General features: G+C 56.8%; 1 protein-coding gene across 11 annotated transcripts in view; it reads right to left on the bottom strand.

Annotated features, from left to right (window-relative positions):
• Nucleotides 1-25,617, bottom strand: part of ANO1 (anoctamin 1) — a 208,386-nt gene that overhangs the window by 52,756 nt on the left and 130,013 nt on the right. For 7 of the 11 annotated variants that reach the window (XM_074401809.1, XM_074401810.1, XM_039471000.2 and 4 more), the window contains exons 7-13: nt 24,560-24,611; nt 22,141-22,206; nt 21,561-21,616; nt 16,293-16,334; nt 9,789-9,853; nt 8,273-8,407; nt 899-1,059 (exon numbers count right to left, since the gene is read on the bottom strand). In XM_074401809.1, the coding sequence (XP_074257910.1) occupies nt 899-1,059; nt 8,273-8,407; nt 9,789-9,853; nt 16,293-16,334; nt 21,561-21,616; nt 22,141-22,206; nt 24,560-24,611 (577 nt within the window). The remainder of the gene's footprint in view (nt 1-898; nt 1,060-8,272; nt 8,408-9,788; nt 9,854-16,292; nt 16,335-21,560; nt 21,617-22,140; nt 22,207-24,559; nt 24,612-25,617) is intronic. The other 4 variants (XM_074401813.1, XM_039471002.2, XM_074401814.1 and 1 more) reach the window with 1 other exon arrangement.

Genomic DNA, 25,617 nt, shown 5'->3' with positions numbered 1-25,617 from the left:
ATGCCGCCCCTCTAGAAACCTATACTGCAGCTTTCAGAGCAGCACATACATCAGGTTTGGTTCCTGACCCCATCTCCTGCAAAGTGGGAGCTCACAGGTAAAAATGGGGCCTCGAGTGCCTGGCACGGGGCCGGGTCTGGGATGGCTCAGTACAGGCTGCCCACTGGGGGCATCTCAAAGCCCAGCTGGCAGAGGCTGTGACCTGGAGCCACAGAGGATAGAACGGCCCTGCTTGCTGATCCAAAACCTCTGCAGAAATGCATTCAGCCACCACCCCGAAAGCTGGAGTCGGGTATCAGGTAGGACTGGGGTTAGGGAAGCTTCCTGGGGGAGGAGCCTGGTGCCTTAGGTTTGGGTGGCAGCAAAGTCCAGCAGCAAAGGGCACAGTTTTGGAATCAGGAGCTGAGTGACCCCAGGCACTTCCCAGCTCTCTTAGGCCTTTGCTTCCTTATCTGTAAACCGGCAGAGGAAGCCTGTGGGAACGCTGAAGGCTCTAGTGAGAGACGGTGTCCCCGGGGCCCAGCCGCGGTCAGCTTTCCTGCAGGGTCTGGCGGTCACCAGCAGCAGCAGCAGGGATGGAGGCAGGGCCGGGCCTCTGCTCTCAGTCAGCTGCCCTTCCCGGGCCAACACACCCTGGTGTCAGGATTTCTCAGAGCAAAATGTCCCTCCTCGGCTTTCCCTAAGGGCCTCTTGGCTGGGTCAGGAGAACCCCTGTGTGTCTCTTGATGCAGTGCAGACCCCAGTAAACTGAACACAAAACGGGGGTCACTTCCACCTCCCCCTTCGTTTTTTCCTGGCCATGCCTGCCTGAGGATGATTTCACAAAGGCAGACAGAAGGGTAGGGACCGCTCAGACTCACCGCCGCCCCAAATCCCAGCGCGCTGGGGCGCTGCTTACCCCAGAGGGCCATGAACACGGAGAAGAAGACGGTGGCGGGGTTGTCGAAGAGGTGGCTGGCCCGGGCCGTGGCGCAGGCTGAGCTCATCTTCCAGTAGCTGCAGGTCTTGTCGCAAAGCGGACACATGGTGATGTTGTAACTCTGGTCACACATCTCCATGCTGCAAGAGAGGGGCAGCCCTGGAGTCGCGGGGCCATGCGGATGGAGCGCCTGCTTCCTGGGTGCTGAGCTGGCCTGGGAGGACGTGCGGGGCCCGAGCCGGGGGTGGGTGAGGGTCCCGGCCACGGTGGACACCAGCCGGGTGCTTAGCCGTGCCCCGTCCCTCCTCGCCAGCCAGGGTAGCTTCGCAGGCCTGTGACCATGCCGTGGCACTGGCCCCGAGCTCAGCAGAGCCTCACGCTTGGTTTGACACTCCCCTGTTGCCGAGATTTTTGAACAAGGGACCTGTGTTTTCGTCTCGCATGAGGCCCTGCGGTCTCTGTTGCCGGGCCTGGGGGTGGAGTCACCCAGACTTGCTTTATGGCAGGAGATGGGCCGGGAACATTCACCTCTGGGGTGACCCTGAGGCAGCCGCCTCCAAGGCTGGTCCTTGAGCCACTTCTAGGAGAGGTAAAGTTCCCAGCCTGCGCCCTCTAATCAGCAGCCACTGTCAGGGCTGGTGCCAGTAGCAGGTGCTCGCCAGGTCTTTACGTGATAAGGCCCTGGCAAATGGTGAGAGAGGAGGGCGCTCGCTCTGCACCAGGCACTGTCCAAGTGCTGTTCTCGCAGCCACTCCATCACCTTGTGGGGCGGCTGCCTGGACGCGGCCTGGTGCTCTGGACACAGGAAGTGGAGAAACAGGGATCCCAGGACTCCTCTCTGGGAGACCGGGCACTGGGCCAGGAGGAACAGGTCCCCAGCCACCCGGCGCAGGGGAGGCCCACCCTGTAGGCTCACTCGGGAAGCAATGGGGGCCTGCCAGGACGGTGGTCCCGCTCAGTGCAGGCGTCTGCTCTGCTGAGCACGGGCAAGCCTGGGGCCAGAGCCCAACAGTGCGGCCAGAAGACAGCATCTTCGCGATGCCCGAGAACCATCTCTGCCTCCTTCCCACTCAGACTCTCTCCCACTCGTATTAGAAAACACCAATACTTCCAGGCGATCGGCGGCATGAGCCTCATCACTGGCCGGGACAGATGTGCCACCTGCCTGGACCAGCACTGGGGACCGTTACAATCCCGGAGCCCAGAAAGTGGAAGTGACTTCTTCAGGGCCACACAGCAGAGCGGGATGTGAATCCTGATCTCTGTGTCGTCAAAGCTCGAGTGCCACATGGCTCTCATCTGCTCAAGGGCCATAGGGGGCTCCTTGTGGGAGCCGGGTGGCCTGGCTGGGCCCTCAGTCGGCTACGCGTACCCTCTGTGACCCTGGCCAGGTCCTTTAGCCTCAGACTCAGTTTTTCTTACTGGAAGATGAGGAAGGGGTCAGAAGCAGGTCCCTTCCGCTCTGGCCTGCTTTGAACTTTCTCCTTTCTGCTACTTTGGACAAGGCTGTGGCTCTAAACACACACCCAGGCTGGTTAGGTCAGAGGGTCATCTGGGGGAAGTGGGTGTTTGTTTTTTGACTTTCTGGATACACTGAATTTGTGCACAGAATTATGCCTGACTCACAGCAGCCGGTGTTTAGGCAACGTCCTCCGCGAGGCTCCGCGGGGCCTCTTCTCTGCCCAGCATCATGGGCATCCTGGTTCAGTTCTCTTCCTTCAGTCCCTAAACATTTATTAAAAAGCGGTGTAGGGCCAGGTGAGGTGGCTCACGCCTGTAATCCCAGCACTTTGGGAGGCTGAGGCAGGCAGATCACTGGAGGTCGGGACTTTGAGAACAGCCTGGCCAATGTAGTGAAACTCCGTCTCTATAAAAATACAAAAATTAGGCCAGGCGCGGTGGCTCACACCTGTAATCCCAGCACTTTGGGAGGCCAAGGCGGGCAGATCATGAGGTCAAGAGATCGAGGCCATCCTGGCCAACATGGTGAAACCCCACTTCCACTAAAACTACAAAAATTAGCTGGGCATGGTGGCGTGTGCCTGTAATCCCAGCTACTCAGGAGGCTGAGGCAGGAGAATCGCTTGAACCTGGGAGGCAGAGGTTGCGGTGAGCCGAGATCACGCCATTGCACTCCAGCCTGGGTGACAGAGAAAGACTCCGTCTCAAAAAAAAAAAAAAGTGGTAGGTACTGCATGTGCCGGGCACTGTGTTGAGCACAAAAGGTGGGCAGGTAAGAATGATTCACTGCAGCCATGGCTATGCCTGGAGCATGAAGGAAGCATGTATGTGTGTGTGAGTGTGAGTGTGTGCATGGGAGCAGGGGCTGGGTGGGGTCAGCAGGTTCACACAGGTGTGAGTGTATGTGTGTTTGTGAGTGTGAGTGTGTGAGTGTGTGCATGGGAGCAGGGGCTGGGTGGGGTGGGCAGGTGCACAGTGTGAGTGTATGTGTGTGTGTAGCAAGTGTGAGTGTGTGTGTGAGTGTGTATGTGTGCATGACAGCATGGGCTGGGTGGGGTGGGCAGGCACACAGTGTGTATGTGTGTGAGGGTGTGAGTGTGTGTGTCAGTATGGCAAGTGTGTGTGCGTGCATAGGAGCAGGGGCTGGGTGGGGCAGGCAGGCACACACGTGTGAGTGTGAGTGTGTGTGCAGGGAACAGGGGCCAGGTGGGACAGGCAGGCGCATACAGGTGAGTGTGTGTGTGTGAGCGTGTGCATGGCAGCAGGGGCTGGGTGGGGTGGGCAGGTGCAATGTGTGTGTGAGGGTGTGTGTGTGTGTGGTGTGTGTGTGTGTGCATGGGAGCAGGGCCCAGGTGGGGTGGGCAGGTGCACAGTGTGAGTGTATGTGTGTGAGGGTGTAGGGGTGTGAGTGTGGAGAGTGAGTGTGTACATGGGACCGGGCCAGGTGGGGTGGGCAGGCGCACACAGGGGTGTGTGTGTGTGTGTTTGTGAGTGTGTGTGCATGGGAACAGGGGCCGGGAGGGGCGGGCAGGTCCATACAGGTGTGTGTGTGTGTGTGTGTAAGTGTGTGTGTGTGTGTGCATGGCAGCAGGGGTTAGGTGGGGTGGGCAGGTGCACACAGGTGTGTAAGTCTGCGTGTGTGTGTGTGCATGGAAGGAGGGGCTGGGTGGGGTGGGCAGGCGCACACAGGTGTGTGTGTGTGTGTGTGTGTGAGTGAATGTGTGTGCATGGGAGCAGGGGGCTGGGTGGGGTGGGCAGGCGCACACAGGTGTGTGTGTGTGTGTGTGTGTTTGTGTGTGTGCATGGGAACAGGGGCCGGGAGGGGCGGGCAGGTCCATACAGGTGTGTGTGTGTGTGTGTGTGTGTAAGTGTGTGTGTGTGTGTGTGTGTGTGTGTGCATGGCAGCAGGGGCTCGGTGGGGTGGGCAGGTGCACACAGTTGTGTAAGTCTGAGTGTGTGTGTGTGTGCATGGAAGCAGGGGCTGGGTGGGGTGGGCATGCGCACACAGGTGTGTGTGTGAGTGTGTGTGAATGTGAGTGTGTGTGTCAGTGTGAGCCTGTGCATGGGAGCAGGGGGCCGGATGGGGTGGGCAGGCGCACACAGAGGTGTGTGTGTGTGTGTGTGTGTGTGTGTGTGCATGGGAGCAGGGGCTGGCTGGGGCGGGCAGGCACACAGAAGTCGGGCGAGAACTTGCCCTCCGCGGCTGGCTAGCTCTGGGTTCGTATCTCAGCTCTGGCATTTGTGATCTGTGTGGCCTTGTTTTCCCGTCTGCAGAATGGGTTTGCTGATAGTGAAGAGAAGCTGTGTTAACAGCTTGTCAAACAACCAACAACCAACAACCAACACGAGTGACCCTCGGAGCAGCGCCTGGCAGCCCTCAGCCGTCATGTGTCACCAACACTCTTGTCATCATTATGCAGTAGCCGGGCGCCTTGCAGCAGCAGCGAGCTTTAAGCAGAGCCAGGAGCGGCCTCTCGGGGCTCATCTCTTGCCCCTCATTCAGCCTCATCTCTTCTGGGGCCTCTCAAGGGCAGAGGAGGCAGCGTGTTGTAGGGCAGGATGTCCCTGGTTGGGCACAACGCGAGCCCCACTCTCAGAGAACAGGCATGTGGAAGGCCACCCCCGTCATCGTCAGCATATGGCCCAGCCCACAGTGACCACCTGGGCTGAGGGTGGCCTGGAGTCCACAGTGGTGGGATCCGGGACGGGCAGGACTCAGGCGTACACCCACGGCCTGCCGTGAGCCCTGCGGCTCTCCTGGGCTCTCCTCCCCGCCCACTCAGCTTCCAGCACAAACACTATCAGCCCCACAAAAAGCCTTTTCCTGCCAGCTTTAAATCCTCCTCCGCCTCTCACTTCACCACCTTTAGCCAAAATACAAAGAGCAGGAAGCTCTGTTGCGCAGGGAGGCCCAGAGGTGCAAGGGCGGCAGGCAGCTCCACACTGGGCGCGGGCTTCCCTGCACACTTGGGGGATGGGGTGGACCCTGCGGGTAGCACGCACCTCCTGCTTCGTTCCAGGTCACCCGTGGGGCGGGGGCCTTGGCTTTGGCCTGGCCGCGCCCCATGGTGGCTGAATCCTGAGTTAACTGCTGTTTCTGGCCATGTGGTGGAAGGGCCAAGCTGGCAAGGCCAACCCCTGGGAGGCAGAGCCTCCCTGCTGAGGCCACCCCCAGAGGGAGGAAGGAAGGAAGATGGCCGTCCCCCAGGCTTCCTCGGGGGTCATGGTGAGAATCCCCACCTTGCACTCACCATGGCCCTCTGGCTTTGAGCTCTTCGCCTAAAGCCGGCATTATAATCCCCACCAAATCTGGGCTACTGTGATTTTACCACAACCAAACCCAAGTGCCCATGACCTCCTATCACATGAGCAAACACAAGGAAACGCTCTCTCCTGTCTAGGCCCAAACAGCGCCAAAGGGGAGATAAGCCAGATTCCTCGGAGCTTCGATTCGGGTGGGTGGAATATTTCAGGTGTTATTCATGTATCAAAACAGCATTTAAACAAAAATTGACCAGATATAGTCTTTCCGTGCAACTAAGAGTCAGTTTCTTTCCTAGGGAAGACTGACTGGGTCTTTCCAGACAGGCTCAGCAGACACAGTTTCCGAACTGTAGCTCTGCTCTAGAGACCTGGCAGGAGTGGGTCGAAAATAACCAAACTGACATTTTAGGGCTTTTCTGAGGTTTTAAGCCCCTGCAGGCCAGCCCAAATTCCCCTTTAGAGTCGATTCCCTGGCGGAGCGATTTGCACACCGAAGGCACTGCCTGTCGGCACAGGGTCCCCGCCAGAGGCTGCGAGCCTGAAATTACCCCCTGGTTCGTGTCAGGAAATCTAAGAAATAGCTACAAAAGCACCAGAGGGGCTCTGCACACTGAGGCTGAGCTTCTGAAAACTTGACTTTTTTTCTTGTGGCTATAGGGTCTCACTCTGTCCTTCAGGCTGCAGTGCAGTGGTGAAATCACGGTTCACTGCGGCCTCGACCTCCCAGGCTCAAGGGATCCTCCAGCCTCAGCCTCCCAATGTGTTGGGATTATAGGCATGCATCACCACACCAGGGAAAACTGGACTCTTGTTCTGGAGTCACTTAGGGGAACTGCGCCCCTGAGTGAGGCTTGGCTGTCTCGGGCCTGGGCCTTCTTCTCTAGGCTCCTGACATCTGACGTCCCCTTGGTGAACAGCAGAAGGCACATGGGATCTACATTCAGACGCCTGGTTATGCTGTGCGGTGCAATCCTCCATTATGGAATGGTTCCTGCAGCATCTCCTGGGGCCGTGGGGATAAGGGAGGCAGGTACCCTTAGGAAGCTGAGTGGGTAGAGCCTACTGCACAGCCTGCCAGTGCCAGCCTGCGCCGAGGCCACTAGCCTTCACATCTCACCTCCCCGAGTGCCAGCCTGCACCGAGGCCACTAGCATTCACGTCTCACCTCCCACGAGTGTCAGCCTGCGCCGAGGCCACTGACCTTCACGTCTCACCTCCCACAAGTGCCAGCCTGCACCGAGGCCACTAGCCTTCACGTCTCACCTCCCGTGAGTGCCAGCCTGCGCCGAGGCCACTGGCCTTCACATCTCACCTCCCGTGAGTGCCAGCCTGCACCGAGGCCACTAGCATTCACGTCTCACCTCCCGTGAGTGCCAGCCTGCACCGAGGCCACTAGCATTCACGTCTCACCTCCCGTGAGTGCCAGCCTGCGCCGAGGCCACTAGCCTTCACGTCTCACCTCCCCAAGTGCCAGCCTGCACCGAGGCCTAGCATTCACGTCTCACCTCCCACGAGTGTCAGCCTGCACCGAGGCCACTAGCCTTCACGTCTCACCTCCCGTGAGTGCCAGCCTGCGCCGAGGCCACTAGCATTCACGTCTCACCTCCCGTGAGTGCCAGCCTGCGCCGAGGCCACTAGCCTTCACGTCTCACCTCTCACGAGTGCCAGCCTGCACCGAGGCCACTAGCCTTCACGTCTCACCTCCCCGAGTGCCAGCCTGCACCGAGGCCTAGCATTCACGTCTCACCTCCCACGAGTGTCAGCCTGCACCGAGGCCACTAGCCTTCACGTCTCACCTCCCGTGAGTGCCAGCCTGCGCCGAGGCCACTGGCCTTCATGTCTCACCTCCCGCGAGTGCCAGCCTGCATCGAGGCCACTAGCATTCACATCTCACCTCCCGCGAGTGCCAGCCTGCGCCGAGGCCACTAGCCTTCATGTCTCACCTCCCATGAGTGCCAGCCTGTGCCGAGGCCACTGGCCTTCATGTCTCACCTCCCGCGAGTGCCAGCCTGCACCGAGGCCACTAGCATTCACGTCTCACCTCCCGCGAGTGCCAGCCTGCACCGAGGCCACTAGCATTCACGTCTCACCTCCCGCGAGTGCCAGCCTGCACCGAGACCACTGGCATTCACGTCTCACCTCCCCAAGTGCCAGCCTGCGCTGAGACCACTGGCCTTCATGTCTCACCTCCCCAAGTGCCAGCCTGCGCCGAGGCCACTAGCCTTCATGTCTCACCTCCCCGAGTGCCAGCCTGCGCCGAGACGTCTAGTGTTCACGTCTCACCTCCTGGCTGCACAAGGAAACAGATAATTTTCTTGTCTCATAATGACCGAAAATGAAAAGGAACAAGCCAACCAGAACAACCTCCAAGAATGAAAACGGTCGGATGTCTGTTTTATGCCTTTCTCTTAACAATACAGCACAGCCTAGCACAGCTGGGGCTGAGATGGGCACTCAGACTCCTAGATGGCTTCAGACCTCGCCCTTTCCTCCTGACGGCTCGTGGCTTGATGTGAGATTTCCTCTGTACAGGAATTGGTGTGAGAGGCCTGTGTCCCAATGAACGCTGTAGCTGGGACAGCAGGAGAGGGCTCCCTGGTGTGCACGCGGGGGAGGGCTGCCGCCTACCTGGGGATGTTTTCATCCATGGTGGCGCATCCGTACAGGAAGACGATGATTCCCACGACGGAGGCAGGGATGAGCATCTGGGTGTACACGCCCAGCCAGGCGAAGTACAGGCCGATCTTCTCCCCAAAGTACTTCCTACACCGGGGGGCAGAGCCAAACAGAGACAAACCCAGTGTCATTCCCTATCAGCAGGGCCCCCAGCAAGGAGCAACTGCACCAGGGGCACTGGGTCTCTTGTCCCAGAGCAGAGAGGGGTCCTGGGCTGCCCCATCAGGCTTGGGGTGCTCACTGCTTTTCTGAAGCCCTTCGCTCTTCTCTCTCTCTTTTTTTTTTTTTTGAGAGGAGTTTTGCTCCTGCTGCCCAGGCTGGAGTGCAGTGGCACGATCTCAGCTCATTGCAATCTCTGCCTCCCGGGTATAAGAGATTCTCCTGCCTCAGCCTCCCGAGTAGCTGGGATTACAGGCACCCACCACCATGCCTGGCTGATTTTTTTTTTTTTTTTTTTTTTTTGAGACGGAGTCTCACTCTGTCCTTTGTCACTCAGGCTGGAGTACTGTGGCATGATCTTGGTTCACTGCAACCTCCACCTCCCACGTTCAAGCTATTTTCCTGGCTCAGTCTCCCTAGTAGCTGGAACTAGAGTCATGTGCCACCATGCTTGGCTAATTTTTGCATTCTGAGTAGAGATGGGGTTTTACCATGTTAGCCAGGTTGGTCTCGAACTCCTGACCTCAAGCGATCCACCTGCCTCAGCCTCCCAAAGTGCTGAGATTACAGGTGTGAACCACTGTACCTGGGCAATTTTTTTGTATTTTCAGTAGAGGCAGGGTTTCACCACGTTGGCCAGGTGGGTCTCGAACTCCTGACCTCAGGTGATCCACCGCCTCAGCCTCCCAAAGTGCTGAGATCACAGGCGCGAGCCACCACACCCGGCCCCCACTTCTCTCTCACGGAAGGTGGGTGCATTTCCGTGTGCGATGGCCCACGCTGGTGGGTGTGGACGTACTTTCCCTGAGGCTGTGGGCTTGGTTCCAATCCCTGCTCAGCATAAGGACCGGAAAGAGCCTCAGCTGGGAGGTGCCAAGAAAATCAACCGCTCCTCATGTGCAGCGTGGTTGGCACCTTGATCGCTCTGGTCTGGAAGTTCCCATGGGACACACACTGCCTAACCTGGTCCACTCCGCCTTCCTGCCCAGTGGGGACAGAGATCCCCTGGGGAGAGGAGAAATTCTTTCACATCGGAGGTAGCCTTTTCCTTCCACTGTACGTCTCAAAGCAGGAAACTCCTCCAGCCGCCCAGGGAGGTCGGGTCAGGCAGTGAATGTGATAGAAAAGAGCCCGCCCTCCAGGGAATTTGAGTAAACTGGCCCAGACCGTCGGCCCTGCAGGGACACTTGGGGTCTTCCTACACAAGGTCCCAGGTACCGAATATTCAGAGCAGTTGAAACCCACAGGGATGAATCTGACTGCCATCGGACTAGGGACTTGATTCCCCCAGGGTGTGGGGCGTTCTTACCTGACCAGGTCGATGGGCTGGTACTTATAGAAGACCCCATAACGCGCCCACTCTTCATACAGGAGCTGAGGGGAGGAAGCAGTGAGGTTAGTGATGATGTGGCACTCTGAGAGCTGCGGGGACTGGGCCTCAGTGACATCATTCATTCATCCCTCAAACGCTTCCTGAGATGGGCTCTGCCGGCAAGAGCAGGCCTCCCTTTTCAGGTGAACGTGGGGATGGGAAAGAGGCTTCTGGCAGGTTACGGAATCTGTGCTCTTCGTGATTTGACTTGGAATTGGCCTAAATGGGCCGGACGCTGTACGGCTTCTCACATTTAGGGTTTTTGGTCAGCCCCGTCAGACACCAAACCATTCTTTATAAAGGGCACAAAACCACCAGGGTTTTGAGCAGAGAAACAAATACCAGCGGCGAAAATTTAAAAAATCTCATGGGATGCAAAAGATACTCGAGGTTTATCTCCCGCGTTGGGCCGTCTGATTAACAGCGCTTCGTGAAATAAATGCAATTGACACACACCCTGTTACCCCCCAGGCTTTGGGCAGGGACGGTAGTGAGTTTGGTGGATTGGAAGCCTTGTGTGAACATGCAGAGGGTGTCCTAAGGAAGATGCTGGCCTAGGACTGCTGGTGATAAAATAAAATTAAATAAAACCAAGCATGTGGGTAGTTAATGCCTTCCAGACCTCAACTCCAAGCCCAGGCTCACACATCACGCGCGCCCAGCTACAGGGCTTCCCTCAGGGAAGGGCAGGCTGCAGGTACCATGAGGGGCCCAGAGACTGCCCACCAGGAGCCAGAGGTGGGGCCAGCTGCCCTTCTCCTCAGCTCAGAGCCAAGCTGGGGCCAAGCTGCCTCCCAGACTCTGAGTCAAGGTCACCGCTGGGGGACAGGGAACCCCCCGGAGCCTCCGTAACTGCTCCCAGTGCCTGGAGGCCGGGAAGCGGGTGTGAGCCATCTCCACGGCTGACGGAGCCCGGCGTGCCCGAGCGTCTCGGGTAACACTGGGGCTGTGGACTATGGAGACTCCCACAGACAAACAGGAGAGGAAGGAGCCCAGGCGCACCCATGGCTGCCCCCACCCAGACTCACAAGTGGAGGGCTTCCTGAAATCCACAAAGGGGCCGCCTGCTGCTGCACAGCCCCTCGAGCCACCAGCCCCACCTGCAGCTGGGCATGTCCATGGTCAGAGGGACTTGTGACTTGCCTGTGACCCTGGCCAGGCACCCCTGCCAGTTGAGACTCCTGGACGGACCGCCCCCCATTCCTGCCTCCTCCTTTACACTGAAGATGCCATATCTCCTCCCCGGTCACGGAGGGAACCCGAGCCACAGAGGGAACTCGTGTAAGTTGGTGATATGTGAAAGGCAGCATGGTGCATTTCGTTAGGCAGACAGCGACGAAAAGCCTACAGTTTTCCTGTGTACACAGGGAGCCCTCGGCCAGCAAACCCTGAGGAAGCCGAACCTCGCCTCTGCAAAAGCGAAGCTGCCATCGCTAACCTGGGCAGCTTCTTCCCCTCACCTAGAGTCAAACCGCAGATTTATGCCAAGATAGGTGGAAGATGCAGCAGAGAGGGAGGAGGAGGGAAGGAGGAGACAGAGAGACGGAGGGAGGAAGAGGCAGAGACAGAGACATATGGAGAGACAGAGACAGAGAGAGAAGGAGAGAGGCAGGGAGAGAGACAGTCAGAGAGGTAGGGGAGAGGGAGAGACAGAGACAGAGAGAGGTGGGGGAGAAAGAGAGAGACAGAGACAGACGGAGAGACAGAGACAGAGAGACAGGCAGAGAGAGGTGGGGTGCGGGAGAGGGAGACAGGGACAGGGAGAAAGGACAGGTGAGGAAGGACCCACCCTCAGTGGCTCCACCCCCAGCTTCCTACATAAACCACTTGACCTCGGTGGACTTTTCTTCCTGCCAAGAGGCGACACCAACCACCCTGCAATGTCAAGGCACAGAAATCCAACTGAAGACTCCACTGTTAGTGCTGGAAGGAATCCAAGGTGGGCACCTTAGCCCTGGTGAGCGGGCAGGGCGTGTCCAGGCATAGGGGCCGTGGGCTGGAGAATGAGGCCAGCCAGGCGGCTGCAGCCACTGTGACCTGGGAGCCTCCCAGCACCCGGACCCTGGAGGGATCCCAACAGCCCTCAGGCATCCATCTCGTCGTGATCTCGTGCCTGGACTCACACGGCTGCCGCAGGCCTTGGTGACGTGGACGCAGTCTTTAATTAGTGTGCGTCCTTGCCCCTTGCCCTTCCCTCTAGAAACGGACGACCAACCAGAGGGACCCGGTTTGTCTGGTCCCTTCTCACCCTCCGGGCCCCCAACAGGGCCTGCAGGTTTTCAGTAAGTGATTGTTGAATGAATGGACGGATGAATCACAGGTTGAGCTCTGTGGCTCCCAGTGTAGCCCAGGGAGGCAGCAGACCTCAGTCCACACCGGGAGGAAATCCCCCCATGACCCAAGCCAGCCCTCCTCGGGGCCCAGGTGGTCCCACTCTTCCAGCACCCTGGCTGCCACCACAGCACCTTCTGCGCGTCCAAACACAGACCTGCGGGCATGCCTTGCTCCGCCGCAGTGTAGTGCTGTGTAGGTGTGAACTCGCCCGCGTCCTGGAGGAAGGGGCTCACTCCCAAGTTCTCCTGTGTGTTTGTGATCCCATGATCAGGCCTGGAGAGAGTGATGGCTGTCCTGCCATGGCCCAGACCTGCCTCCTGCTTAAACTCCCCACACTGTCTCCTGTCCACACTCCGGCTCAGCACGGGAAAATGTCCTTGGCTGCCCTGTCCTTTCTGCTCTGTGAGGTACCCAGGGCCAGGCACCCGGGCTCCGGCCACTGATGGGAACGATAATGGAGAAGCCACAGCCTCTGTCACTGGAAAGGCAAAAACTCGGCACCAGGCTGTGATGTGGAGACATCGTGGGAGAATGCAGAGGACTTCCCCGCAGCTCTGAGTGAGGACCCAAACACCCATCTAATCCTCTCTCCCTCTTCTTCTTCTTTCCGCCATCCACCCACCCACTCATCATCCATCCACCCATCCACCCATCTATCCATCATTAATTATTCATCCCTCCAGCCTCCATCCATTCCCCTACCCATCCATCCACCCTTCATCCATCATTCATCCTTCCATCAGTCACCCACTCATCATCCATCATTCATTCCTCCAGCATCCATCCATCCATTCACCCACCCACACACCCACCCATCGTCCATCATTGATTCTTCCATCATCTACCCATCCACCCATCATTCACTCCTCCAGCATCCATCATTCATCCTTCCATCAGCCACCCATCCAACCATCGTTAATTATTCATCTCTCCAGCATCCATCCATTCACTTATCCATTCACCCATCATCCATCATTAATTCCTCCAGCATCCATCCATCCACCCAGCCACCCACCCACCTATCACGCATCATTCATTCCTCCAGCATCCATTATTCATCTTTCCACCAACCACCCATCCATCTATCATTAATTATTCATCCCTCCAGCCTCCATCCATCCACCCACCCACCCATCATCCATCCACCCGTCCATCCACCATTAATTATTCATCCCTCTGGCATCCATCCATTCACTTACTTCCCACCAACCCATCATCCATCATTCATCCTTCCATCATCCACCAACCCACTCATCACCCGTTATTAATTCCTCCAGCATCCATCAATCCACCCAGCCACCCACCCACCCATCATCCATCCACCCATCCACCCATCATTAATTTTCCATCCCTCCAGCATCCATCCATTCACCTACTCATCCACCCACCCATCATCCATCATTCATCCTTCCATCATCCACCCATCCGCCTATCATCCATCATTAATTCCTCCAGCATCCATCCACCCACCCACCCATCATCCATCATTTATCCCATCATCCATCATTCATCCTTCCATCAGCCACCCATCCACCCCCCACCCCTCATCCATCATTAATTCCTCCAGCATCCACTCATCCACCTATCATCCATCATTAATTCCCCCAGCATTCATCCATCCAACCACCCACCCACACACCTACCCATCCATCAACCATCCATCTCTTCAGCGTCCATCCATGAATTACCCAGACAACCATCGATCCATCAACCATTATTCATCTCTCCAGCATCCGTCCATCCACCCATCCATCATTTATCCCTTCATCTATCAATCCATCTATCCCTCCATCCACCCGTTGTCTATCCATTTATCCATCATCCAGTCATCCATCTCTATCTCCATCCATCCGTCTATCAGCCATTAGTCCATCCATCCACCGAACTGTCATTCATTACTCCCTGACTACTCCCATGGGCCAGTCCTTGTACCCACTGCTGGGACCTAAAATTAAATGGGGGGTGGGAAGCATTCCAGGTAGAGTGAACAGCTGGCCCTGGACAAACCCACCCTGTGTTGGCTGGGCCTGGCACAGAGTCGTGCCCAGTAAATATTTCTTGAATGAATAAGTAACTGAATGAGCTAGTCCTGGCACAGATGCAATCATCGGCCGAGCAATCCTGAGATTAGAAAAGCGGCCAGTGTGGCTGGGGCACGGAGGACGGAGAGAGGGGTAGGGTTCAGGGGCTTGTGACCCAGAGAACCGAATTCAGCCAGAAAGGGGCTGCTGGTGTCCATGGCAGAAGCATCTTTAGGGGGAGGACAGGCATCCGCCAAGCGCCAGAGGGGTGCAGAGGAACGAAGGGGGCTGGCTCTGAGGCTGGAATTGGTCAGGACCGGCCCGTGGAGGGGATGGTCCTTTTCCAACAGAATCAGAGCAGGGAGTTCTGCAAGTCATGGGGTCTCAGACGATGCCAGATGTTACACTAAAAATAACCAAATATGTAACTTGTGCTAAGTCAGATAGCATCTTCATCTGCATTCCCGGGCGGGCAAGTTGTATCAAGTACCAAAGGTTAAAAAACATGTTTGGGGACCTGGGGGGAGGCTGAAACGAAGAACATTCCAAACACAGAGGTCCTGGCCCCTGGGAATTGGGACAAGGCCACTATTGTGAGGCTGTCGGAGAGGCATCTCTACCCACCTCCTCCAGAAGGACAAGCCATCGGGGCAAGGGCTGGACGTGCAGGGTCAGGAAGGACTGCTCCCCCTGGGAGGGAAGGCTGGGCAAGTTTGGGGAACAGAGGCTGATGTGGAGGCCTGGGGGGGAGGCTGAGATCGGGTGTGGACGCATGGTTGGGGGAGGGAAGAGCAAATGGCTGTGGTGGGGAGATGCTCTTTTGGGGGCATGGCAGAGGAGCAGAGCTTCCTGGGAAGCCTGGGTGGGAGGGGTGGAGGTCCCGCGCTCAGAGCGAGGGGCAGAAGATGGGGACCGACGCTTCGGGTAGTGAGGGAAATTAGCAACAGCCGCTAAAGAATAAAGGGAGCAGCTGGGTGAGGGTGCTCACTCCTGTAATCCCAGCACTTTAGGAGGCTGAAGAGGGTGGATCACTTGACGCCAGGAATTCAAGACCAGCCTGGCCAACATGGCAGAAGCCCATCTCTACTAAAAATACAAAAATTAGGGCCAGGTGGGGTGGCTCATGCCTGTAATCCCAGCACTTTGGGAGGCTGAGGTGGGCGGATCACACGGTCAGGAATTCAAGACCAGCCTGGCCAATATGGTGAAACCTCGTCTCTACTAAAAACATACAAAAATTAGCCGGGCATGGTGGTGGGCGCCTAGGTAGCAGAGCAAGACTCTCAAAACAAAAAGAAAAGCAAAAATTAATCGGGCCTGGTGGCAGTCACCTGTAATCCCAGCTGCTTGGGAGGCTGAGTCAGGAGAATCACTTGAACCCGGGAGGTGGAGGAGGCTGCAGTGAGCTGAGATTGCGCCATTGTATTCCAGCCTGGGTGACAGAGTGAGACTCCCAAAAAAATTAAAAAAAAAAAAAGGGGTCACCTAGTATTTCCCAAAGTATGTTCCCTGGAACACTAGCTCAACCACTTCTCCATTTAAAAGGGTTCCAGGTCAGGTAATGTTGAGCAAGGCTTCACTGACCACCATCAGAGAGTCCCCCAGTGTGCTGCTGGGGGCCACTGCTCTCTATGCACCTGGCCTCAGTGGTTCTCAAGTGGACTCGCCTGGGAGCCCTGCGGGATTAGGCCACATGCCAGCGGAGACTGCTGGAGGCCCAGGCAGGGTTCAGGTGGTCCTGAGAAGATAAGGGAGAACATCGTGCCAGGAGCGGCCCCTCCACGCGCTCACGGCCACCTGCCAAGGGCACTTTTGAGAATCAGAAAGAGGAAAACAAACCAGCTACACAGTCCCTGACTTTCCTCCTGAAAAGGTGAGAGGGGACACCTGCCACCAGCCCCCCACCTTGAGCACCCTGGGGAGACCCTGCAGGCCAGCGAGTCCTCTGTCCTGCTCCCAGGCCCACCCCGACCCAGAACTGCTCCCAAGCTCACCCCACCCCACCCAGAACTGCTCGCAGGCCCACCCTCCCCAGAACCGCTCCAGGCTCTGACAGAGCCGCCTCCTGTCCGCTCCATCAACTTACTTTTCTGTCGTTGAACTCGACGTTTTCGCCCTCATAGTCTCCCTGTTAGAAAAGAGGACAGGGACATTCTTATCATCCAGTGGAGCTTCTGAGCCGCCCGCCTCCATAATGTCACAACACATAAGCCCCAGCGACCCTCGCCGACGCAAACTGAGACCATCCCGGGACACGTCACACGGATCGTGAGGGTTGCTCAGGTATGCCCCCTGTTCTGATAGAGAGGCTGTGCACAACCCCGTTGGCATCCACCACTGGGAAGGCCTGAGCTGCCTCTTCCCTCGACACAGAGGGGAATCAAGGAGAGGATCCATGGTCGGGTCCTTGGAACCAGAAACACAAAGGAAAGGGGGCTTTCAGGGGCAGGAAGAGTCACATCAATCGGGTGTGCATCTGTCCCACTGCTCAGATGGTCCTGGTGTCTTGCCCCCTTTTCACCGTGGGGCATCTCAAGAGGGACAGTACACGACATGGTCACTGTCGTCTAGATCAGTGAGTCCAGCACTCCCATTTTACAGATGGAAACTCTGAGGCTCTGAGAAGCAAACTGACACGTCTGAGGACGCACAGCTAAGTTTGGTCAGACCCCGACCTGGATCCAGACTTTCAAACCTGAAGGAAGAGAAAGGTCTAAGGGTGGAAAGCCGGTCTTGGGACATGGTGGGTCTAGACTGCCTGTGGCTGTCCGCACGTTACCCTCGAAAACACTCGGAAATGATACTGAACTGTCATTCAGGAAACCCCAGGTAGCTACGTTGACATGAGTAACTGGGGAGGAGCAGCTGGGCGGAGGTTCAGGGCATGGCTGGCCTGGCCTGGCCAATGGTTGTTTTTTTTTTTTTTTGAGATGGAGTTTCGCTCTGCCTCCCAGGCTGGAGTTCAGGGGTACAATCTCGGCTCACTGCAACCTCTGCCTTCTGGGTTCAAGTGATTCTCCTGCCTCAGTCTCCCGAGTAGCTGGGACTACAGGTGCCCGCCACCACGCCCAGCTAATTTTTGTAATTTTAGTAGAGATGGGGTTTCACCATGTTGGCAAGGCTGGTCTCAAACTCCTGACCTCAGGTGATCCACCTGCCTCAGCCTCCCAAAGTGCTGGGATTACAGGCGTGAGCCACTGTGCCTGGCCTGGCCAATGGGTTTTAAGAATATCCAGACAGATCAAGCTCTGGGGCTCTTGGGGGCCTCTCCAGTGTCCTCTCCACTCACCAGCAACTTGCATGACCCCTTCTAACCCCCGCCAGGCAGGGAGGACTTGACCACACACTCAAGCAGGCAACCCAGGGTGGGTGGTCTTGGAATGAAGACGCTCTGAGAGCAGTTTAACCCATTTCCTTTTAAGTCTTCAGAGGGTCCTCACCCACCCAACCGTGACTCCTTTACTGTTTCCCAGTATCTTTTCATGGATGGGACAGCCACACGATCCCAGCAGCACCTCATTTATACGGTGGCCCGTATACTGGTGCCCTCAGACAGGGAGGTGTCAGCCAGGAAGAAAAGTAGCCAGCATCAACATCAAAGTCCTTTCAGTACAGGTGACACACTCCGAGGCCTGGAGACTTCCTCGGGGTCTCGCGGGGAGCACGGGACTCTTACACACACAGTTCTATCAGGTCGTTATCTGGCTGACAGTGGCATTCGCCAGATAATCTTTTTTGTTTTGTTTTTTTTTTTTTAGATGCAGTTTTGCTCTGTCGCCCAGGGTGGAGTACAGTGGCATGATCTCAGCTCACTGCAACCTCCGACTCCTGGGTTCAAGAAATTCTCTTGCCTCAGCCTCCTAAATGGCTGGGATTACAGGCATGCGCCACCACGCTCGGCTAATTTCTTTTTTTATTTTTAGTAGAGATGGGGTTTCACTATGTTGGCCAGGCTGGTCTCAAACTCCTGACCTCAGATGATCCACCCGCTTTGGCCTTTCAAAACGCTGGGCTTACAGGTGTGAGCCACCATGCCTGGCCAAACAGACATTCTTTTTTTTTTTTTTTTTTTTTTGAGACGGAGTTTTGCTCTTGTTGCCCAGGCTGGAGTGCAATGGCACGATCTCGGCTCACCGCAACCTCCGCCTCCTGGGTTCAGGCAATTCTCCTGCCTCAGCCACCTGAGTAGCTGGGATTACAGGCACGTGCCACCAGGCCCAGCTAATTTTTTGTATTTTTAGTAGAGATGGGGTTTCACCATGTTGACCAGGATGGTCTCGATCTCTTGACCTCGTGATCCACCCGCCTCGACCTCCCAAAGTGCTGGGATTACAGGCTTGAGCGTGATCCACCGCGCCCGGCCTCAGATATTCTTAATGGATGAATGAATGCAGTCAGCACAGGCTTGGAACGGGGTAGGGTATAGGACAGCTTAATGGTGAAGAAGATGGAAGCAAAAGGTGAAGGCAGAACGCCAGAGCATGCAGTGAGAGCCTCCCCAGGACCGGCAAGGCCAGTCTGAGCTTCTCCCCCGTCGGTGTTCTGGGTAAGGACGTGGGTGCATGCAGCTCAGACCAGAACCAGTCATCTCCCCCGATGCTTAAACATTAGCTTTGGTACTTAGCAGCAGGAGTGCCCTTCAGGCATAAGGAAAATTTGTGGCTGTAAAATTCCACATTCCCTAGGGATATGTGACACCTCCAGCCCGGGGCTTCTGAGCTCCCCTCCTTCCTGACTATGCGCCCCCGAGCAAGGGGCCTGAGCCCCTTCAGCCAGTTTTTCTCTTTCAAGTGGGAACAGACATGCATGGCTGTATAAGGCGTGATGAAGATTCTGAAAGAGGAGATTCTCTACTGGATCTTGGAGATGCTTCTTGTGAGACTGGCTTTCTGACAGTAAACAGATCCAGTTCTGAGGAAATTTTGTGCCAGTCAATTTAAACTCTTGACAGTCAACCCCTAAGACAAATGCAGTAGTGGCAACCAAGAAGAGGGATACATGTGGCCTCCATGACGGGATGAGGTGGGGACGCGGCGGGGGGGCTGGCATAGCAGTGGGACAGCTTTTGGCCCCAGCTCCTCCGCAGGGGCTGTGTGACCTCAGGCAAGTTACTAAACCTCTCTGAGTCTCTGTGTCTGCATGAGCTAAATGAGGTACAGTTTCTCCTAAACACTGGGATCTGCACACAGTAGGTGCTCAGACATGTTGATTTCTCCCCTTTCCCTTTTAAGACTTAAAGGGCTGACTCAAAACAGGCCAGAAGCCCAGACACATTTTGGCTTCTGTGCCTCAACCTCTCAGCAGGGATTACCCGCTAAGAGGCCAGTCAGGAGCATGGATGTAGCTCTAGGCTGCCTTCTTGGGGTCATGGGCTGTGCCAGACAGGGCTGTCTTCTGGCACCCAGCCGGAGACCGCACAGGGTGAGGCAGAACAGCTGGACCGGCCAGGTCCTCAGGAGGAAAGCCTGACAGAGTGGAGGAGTGAGCCCCTCCAGACTCAGGGCCTCAGGGCAGGAGCCCGGAGCCACTGCCAGGACCCTCGGGGCCTGAGCCTTCCCTGGAAAGCTCCTCAGACCTGCTGGTCACTGGCTGAGGCAAGCTGACTCAATCCAATCTGAATCGACACCACATTTATTGAGCATCTACTAAGTGCTGAGTGCTGGGGCTTCTTGAGACGACACACATCACCAAAGGTGGTCAGATGGTGGTGTCTTTGCAGGATAGGGACCGTCCGAGGCCCAGAGAAAGGAGGAAGAAGCCACCAGTCCTGGGGCGGAAGGCTACAGGAAGGCTTGGCGTGGGTGCCTCTGTCCACCTGGGGTGGGGTGGGGCGGGGCGGGGTCAGGGAAGAGTGCCGTAGCAGAAGGAACAGCATGTGTGGGTGCATGATGGGGGCGAGCTGGGCTGGTCAACCCCAATCCCCGGACCTACAGTGAGGAGGAGGCCTGGACAGAGAGCCAATGAGGTGGCGGGTGGGAGATTGGCCCACACTCTTTCCTTTGGGGTCAACCGTCTGAAGAAGACACCCCTGGACAGACTGCCCCGCATGATGCCTGCACCTTACGTTTGTCTAATCCAGTGTTTCTTCCTCAACAAGAAAGGAATTAGGCCGGGTTCGGTGGCTCACGCCTGTAATCCCAGCACTTTGGGAGGCCGAGGCGGGCGGATCACCTGAGGTCAGGAGTTTAAGACCAGCCTGGGCAACATGGAGAAACCCCGTCTCTACTAACAATACATAACATTAGCCGGGCGTGGTGGCGGGTGCCTGTAGTCCCAACTGAGGCTGGAGAATTGCTAGAACCCAGGAGGTGGAGGTTGCAGTGAGTCGTGATCACACCACTGCCCTCCAGCCTGTGTGACAGAGCGAGACTCTAAAAAAATAATAGAAATACAAAAATTAGCTGGGCGTGGTAGTGGGCATCTGTAATGCCAGCTCCTTGGGAGACTGAGGCAGGAGAATTGCTTGAACCCAGGAGGTGGAGGTTGCAGGGAGCTGAGACCGAGCCATTGCACTCCAGCCTAGGCGACAGAGGGGCGAGACTCTATCTCAAAAAAATAAACATAAAAATAAAAAAAAAAAAGAAGAGAATTAGGGCAAGGCGCGATTCTTCCTGACCCACAGATGGGGACACTGAGACTCAGTAAGACAAGGGGCTGACTCCACCACTCGAGGCCGAGATGCGGGTTCAAGTGGCTGGGACCAGAATCTGGGTCGCCTTAATCCCAGGCCTGTCTCTTCTCTCCTGCTTCTTGGCCCCCGGCCTTTGCACATTTGCAAAGTCTCAGAGCTCGTCTGTCCGGGATTCCCACACTGTGTCGGCCCGGCGGCCCATTCCCAGAGCCCTGCTGAACTTGAGTGCCTGTTTCCATAGGGACAAGAAGACAGTCCTCCCTCTCCAGCCCAAGCCAGCCACGGACACAGGCTATATTTGTCAACGGGAGACCAGTGGGATCTGGAGATTCAGCTCAGAAAGCTGGCCACTGCTCTGCAGAAATAGATCCCCAGTCACTCTGCAAGGGCCCCGGGGCCAGCGGGGGTCAAGGAGGCCGAGCCGGGAGGACATTGTCCGGACTGGCTGGGCTGGCTGCGAGGTTCAGAGAAAGCTGGGGCAGAGCAACTGCCACCCGTGCCCCCGTTTCAGTGGGACTGTTCTGCAAGAAAAGATGGCCCTGTGTGTGACTTTTCGTTCCTCACACGGGGAACAGGGAAGGCCTGTGTATGGTTGACATTTACAGTGAGAGCCAAGCAGGAAACTGTGACCACAGGGTAATTACAGCTCCCGGGGGGGCGTGGCCCGGCAGGATTTGGGGAGTCAAATGTCGCAGAGATAAACCGTGTGTCAAGGTTACTCACGTCGTGCAGTGGGTATGCGGCCGCGTACACGCCATTGGCCAGCAGGCTCGTGATGCCTTAAAAACAGAGGCAGAGAGAAGGTTATGGAGCGGGCGGGTCTCCGCTTCACATTTTAAAGTCACAGAGGTCACGGGGCCCTCTCAGCCACCAAGAGCTTCTCAAAGTGAAACGAATCTGACCACACAGAGCCCCGACACCTTTCCGGGGTTTCTTTCCCAGGAATGACAGGGCGCAGCTGGGTTATTGATCTATCTGCTAGGAGATGACGAAACACATGCTCGATTGGCAGAATTAGGAAGACCCAGAGAAAACCCCAAGAGGCGGCTCCGTCTCAGAGGCAGGCGGTGCGAGCGGACCGGACGGTGGCCTCACTCTGTCGCCCCCAAGCCTCCGATTCACCGGATCCCCCCACCTGTCCGAGGGCAAGCCTGCAGATGGGGAAGGTGGATTGTAAGTGGTTAGAGAAGCTGAATCATGAGGAAATATACGGATGGAAAAATTGATGGTGTCAGAAAACACACATACAATTTGGAATTAGGTTTTAGGTTGATTGGGAAAGCCGGAGGCGGCCCACACTTACCATACTTCCCACATTTCCGCCTTTTACTTAGAAGGGCGGAGTCCTTTCTTCTTCCCTCGCCTTGCCCTGTTTATACATTGCCTATTAGTGACGTGAAGGGCCGGAGAGGATCAAAGCCACATTTGGGGCAGCAGGTGCCGGTGGCCAGCGATTCCGGCGGACTCAGGGCGGTCCAGTGCTCCCAGAAGCGGTGGAATGCTGGTGAGGTCCCTTTTCAGGTGACCCCCAGGGCCTTCACTGGGCACACTATTAAAACACCACACCTGCGTGTCCTAACAGGTGCGCATGCAGGCGCCCAGCCCAGGAGACTACGAGAGAGGGTGGGACGACCAGGGCCAAGTGTGGGGAAGGGGCTTCTGGAAATCTGATCTCGCTCCAGACACATCATAGGGGCCCAGCATGGTGGGGGCGTTTCCATGGGACCCTTTGCTGCTCACGGAACCCTCTGCCTGGCTGAAGAGGCCTCCTGGTCAATAAGAGCGTCAGGTTTTCACAGCAGCCTGGGCAACCCACCCTCTGAGACTCCACCTGATAGCGGTGGGAAAATGGCTCCGGAAATCCCCTTGAAAATGAGCCATCTCTGTGATCAGCGACCTGGAATAATCAGGGGACCTGAAGGATACTCAGGGGAAGGGGCTTCAGCCACACATGTGACTGAAAAGTTTGTCTGCAATAGGAAGTGGACCTGGGGCCTGACCCAGGCTGGCCGGCCTCCTTCCTGCTGCTGGGACGCTCCAAACCCGGTGCCGCCTGCCGCAGGGCCTTTGCACATGCCGCTCTCTCTATCTGGAAGGCCTTCCCTCAGCACAGTTCCTAAATCCCCCAGCCGGCCCCGCCCTGCTCATCCTGTAAGACTAAGGGACACAGCCTGGGGGGGGGGTGACGGGAATCCTCCCTACTTGAGGATGAATTTAGAGGCGGTCGACTTTCAGACAAGGTGCCACGGTGAAGCAGGGCTGGAGAGGAGGACGCGAATCTATCTGCCCGTTGCCAGGTGCAGGGGACCAGCCCTGCCCTGACACAAAACGGGTGGGAATATGGAGACCCTGTGTCTCCAGGGACCTGAGAGTCAGCCCGGGCTGTGCAGCCCAAGGCACCCTGGACTTTTACTGCAAACACACACGTTTCTACTGGAAGGAATGCTGCAGGGACCCAGGGGGAAAACTGAGGTCCGAGACCCAGCCTGGGACCAGAACCATGCCTCCTCCTTACCCTAGTGACCAAGGCTTTGCCCTGGCAGCGGTGACCTAGAGGAGCAATTTCAAAAACCCAAACTCCCAGCGTCACCTTCCTTTCTGCCTGAGCTCGAAGCAGTCGTGTGGACCAGGGTTTGGCCACTCGAGAGGTTCTCGGTCCTCTGCACCCTGGATGGGACTCCTCCACATTCCCGTTGACTTAGGACATGGACTTAGAGATTTTGGGCCTGCCAGGGTATCCCTGTGAGTGACCACAGGCCACATGGTCGGGGGCGAAACAGCCACCAGAGGTGGTCAAGGGTTCATTTTCTGTCTCCTGTGCCTGACCCTGGGAATTCAAGTCCCAAGCCCTTGACTCCCACTGCTCTCCATTTTACTTCCCACGGCATTCCTTCCACCACGGGAAGCCAAGACAGCAAGATGGTCCCTCTTGTACGCACAGACTCCAGCTCTCACCAGCCCTGCTGTGCTCCCCGGGAGCTCTGGCCTCGTCATTTTAGAGGCTTCTACAGAGTGCCGGATGCTCCCCTCTAGCACGGCTCTCAGCAGGGCATGAAACAGCTCAAGAAGGAGGGCAGGAAAGGCTGGAAAAGGCTCTGCAATGTTTTTGGCACAAACTGCCGGCAGCTGTGGGCAAGGGACCCACTGTGGGGGACGGTCCCCAGCTACACAATTTAACTGGGAAGAGTTTGTATCTATGGCTTCAGGGGTTCTGGAAACGGTAGCCAGGGAGTCTGGTCAGGATGGTTTTGTGGCAGCTTCAGGAATTAGGCTGTCTGTACCTGGTGGTGCCTGGCCAGGGAAACTGCTTTCCGTGAGCCCTGGTGTGCCTTTAAGGGTCCAGAACAGCTGCACGGTGATCCCCACCCTAAACCCTGATTATTTCCCGATGGACTGTGAGGGTCAAGAGAGGGCCCAGAACCCTTGGTCACCCCTAGCGCTGCTCTGTTTCCAGCCTGGATTTACCACCTCTGCTGGGAGAGCCTGTCCACACGCTCACAAATGGCCAAAGCGGAGGCTACCTTCGTACCGAAAAGTGCTGGGCCATAAAACTGCACTGCAGCCTCCCAACCCAGCCCTCCAGCCCGAAACTGTCACACAGGCTTAAATCAAAGGCCTCTTCAACACCCTAGGCCGGCTGCCCAACCTCCCACAGAGATGGCTCGGAGTGAGATTCCCGCTTGGAAAGCAGCGCTGATCTCAAGCCCCAGACACGTGCTTACCCATGCTGTACTTGGCTTTGGTACACGTGGTTCTCTTCAAGATCTCATAGACCTATTGCAGAGACAAGACGGAGGGTGAGCAGTTGTTTTGGGCACATCCTTCCGGCAGAAACGGTCCGTCTGCTGTGGTTGCAGTGGACCTGGTTACCCATGACGCCCTCCTTGAGCTATTTTCCAAGGAAGGATGGTGGCCTTTATTCAGTGGGCCCAGCTTGAGATTCTCAACAATGTCAGAGGCTCGAGGTCCTCAGGGAGAAATGGCTGCATCTGCAGGCCCCATCTTTCACTTCCCAACGTCGGAGTCATGGCTGCTGGGCCCAGCAAAGCAATGCAGGGCCCTCCTGGGCCTAGTGCTGGTGTCCCATGTCACAGCTGGGCCCCGTCCCCAGCCTGGTGGGTTGACAGTCCCCTCGTGCTGAGAGATGAGTTCGAACAGCACCACTCAAGGACACAATCCTGAATGTTCTAGGACCCTGGGGGATCGGTGGGAGGACAGGCTTTGGGATCCATTCCCCACGGTGGCGGCAGGAGGTGGCCGCCATCGGGCTCTGGGGTCCCGGTGCCTGGGCTGAGCTCTGCTGCAGGGATCCCACCCTGGGTATGTGCCACTTGGCTAGTGAAATGTCTTGTTTGGTGGCCTCGGCAGCTCCGGCTCAGGAGTCCTTCCGCCTGGACCCGGGCGCCGGCTCTGCCCCTTGCAGCTATGCGATTTTGGACCAGTGACATCGCCACCCTCTGCCTCAGATTTTCTATGTGTAAACTGGGGTGAGAACAACTGGTCCTGCTGCACAGATGTGCATTTCAGAGCACACAGATCCTGCCTCGTCTCGCGGGCAAGGCCAGCGTCCTTCCAGGGGCCCCAAGCCCAGGGGGTCGGAGCTCTTCCCCTGCACCTCTGTGGAACCCACCCATGCAATAACCCCGGCTGCCTCTCTCACTTTCCAAACTCACTCCCGCAGCCGCAGGGCCCCTGCCCACCGGCCGGATCAGAAATGCGCTCAGCGTCTTTTTCCTCCCACCAGGCTTGGGCACACAGCAGGTGCCCAACACATCCCTGC

The sequence above is a fragment of the Saimiri boliviensis genome, chromosome 6 (assembly GCF_048565385.1).
Source record: "Saimiri boliviensis isolate mSaiBol1 chromosome 6, mSaiBol1.pri, whole genome shotgun sequence".
NCBI lineage: Eukaryota > Metazoa > Chordata > Mammalia > Primates > Cebidae > Saimiri > Saimiri boliviensis.
Note: the sequence above shows the minus strand (reverse complement) of the source record. Positions and strands in the feature narration are given on the sequence as shown.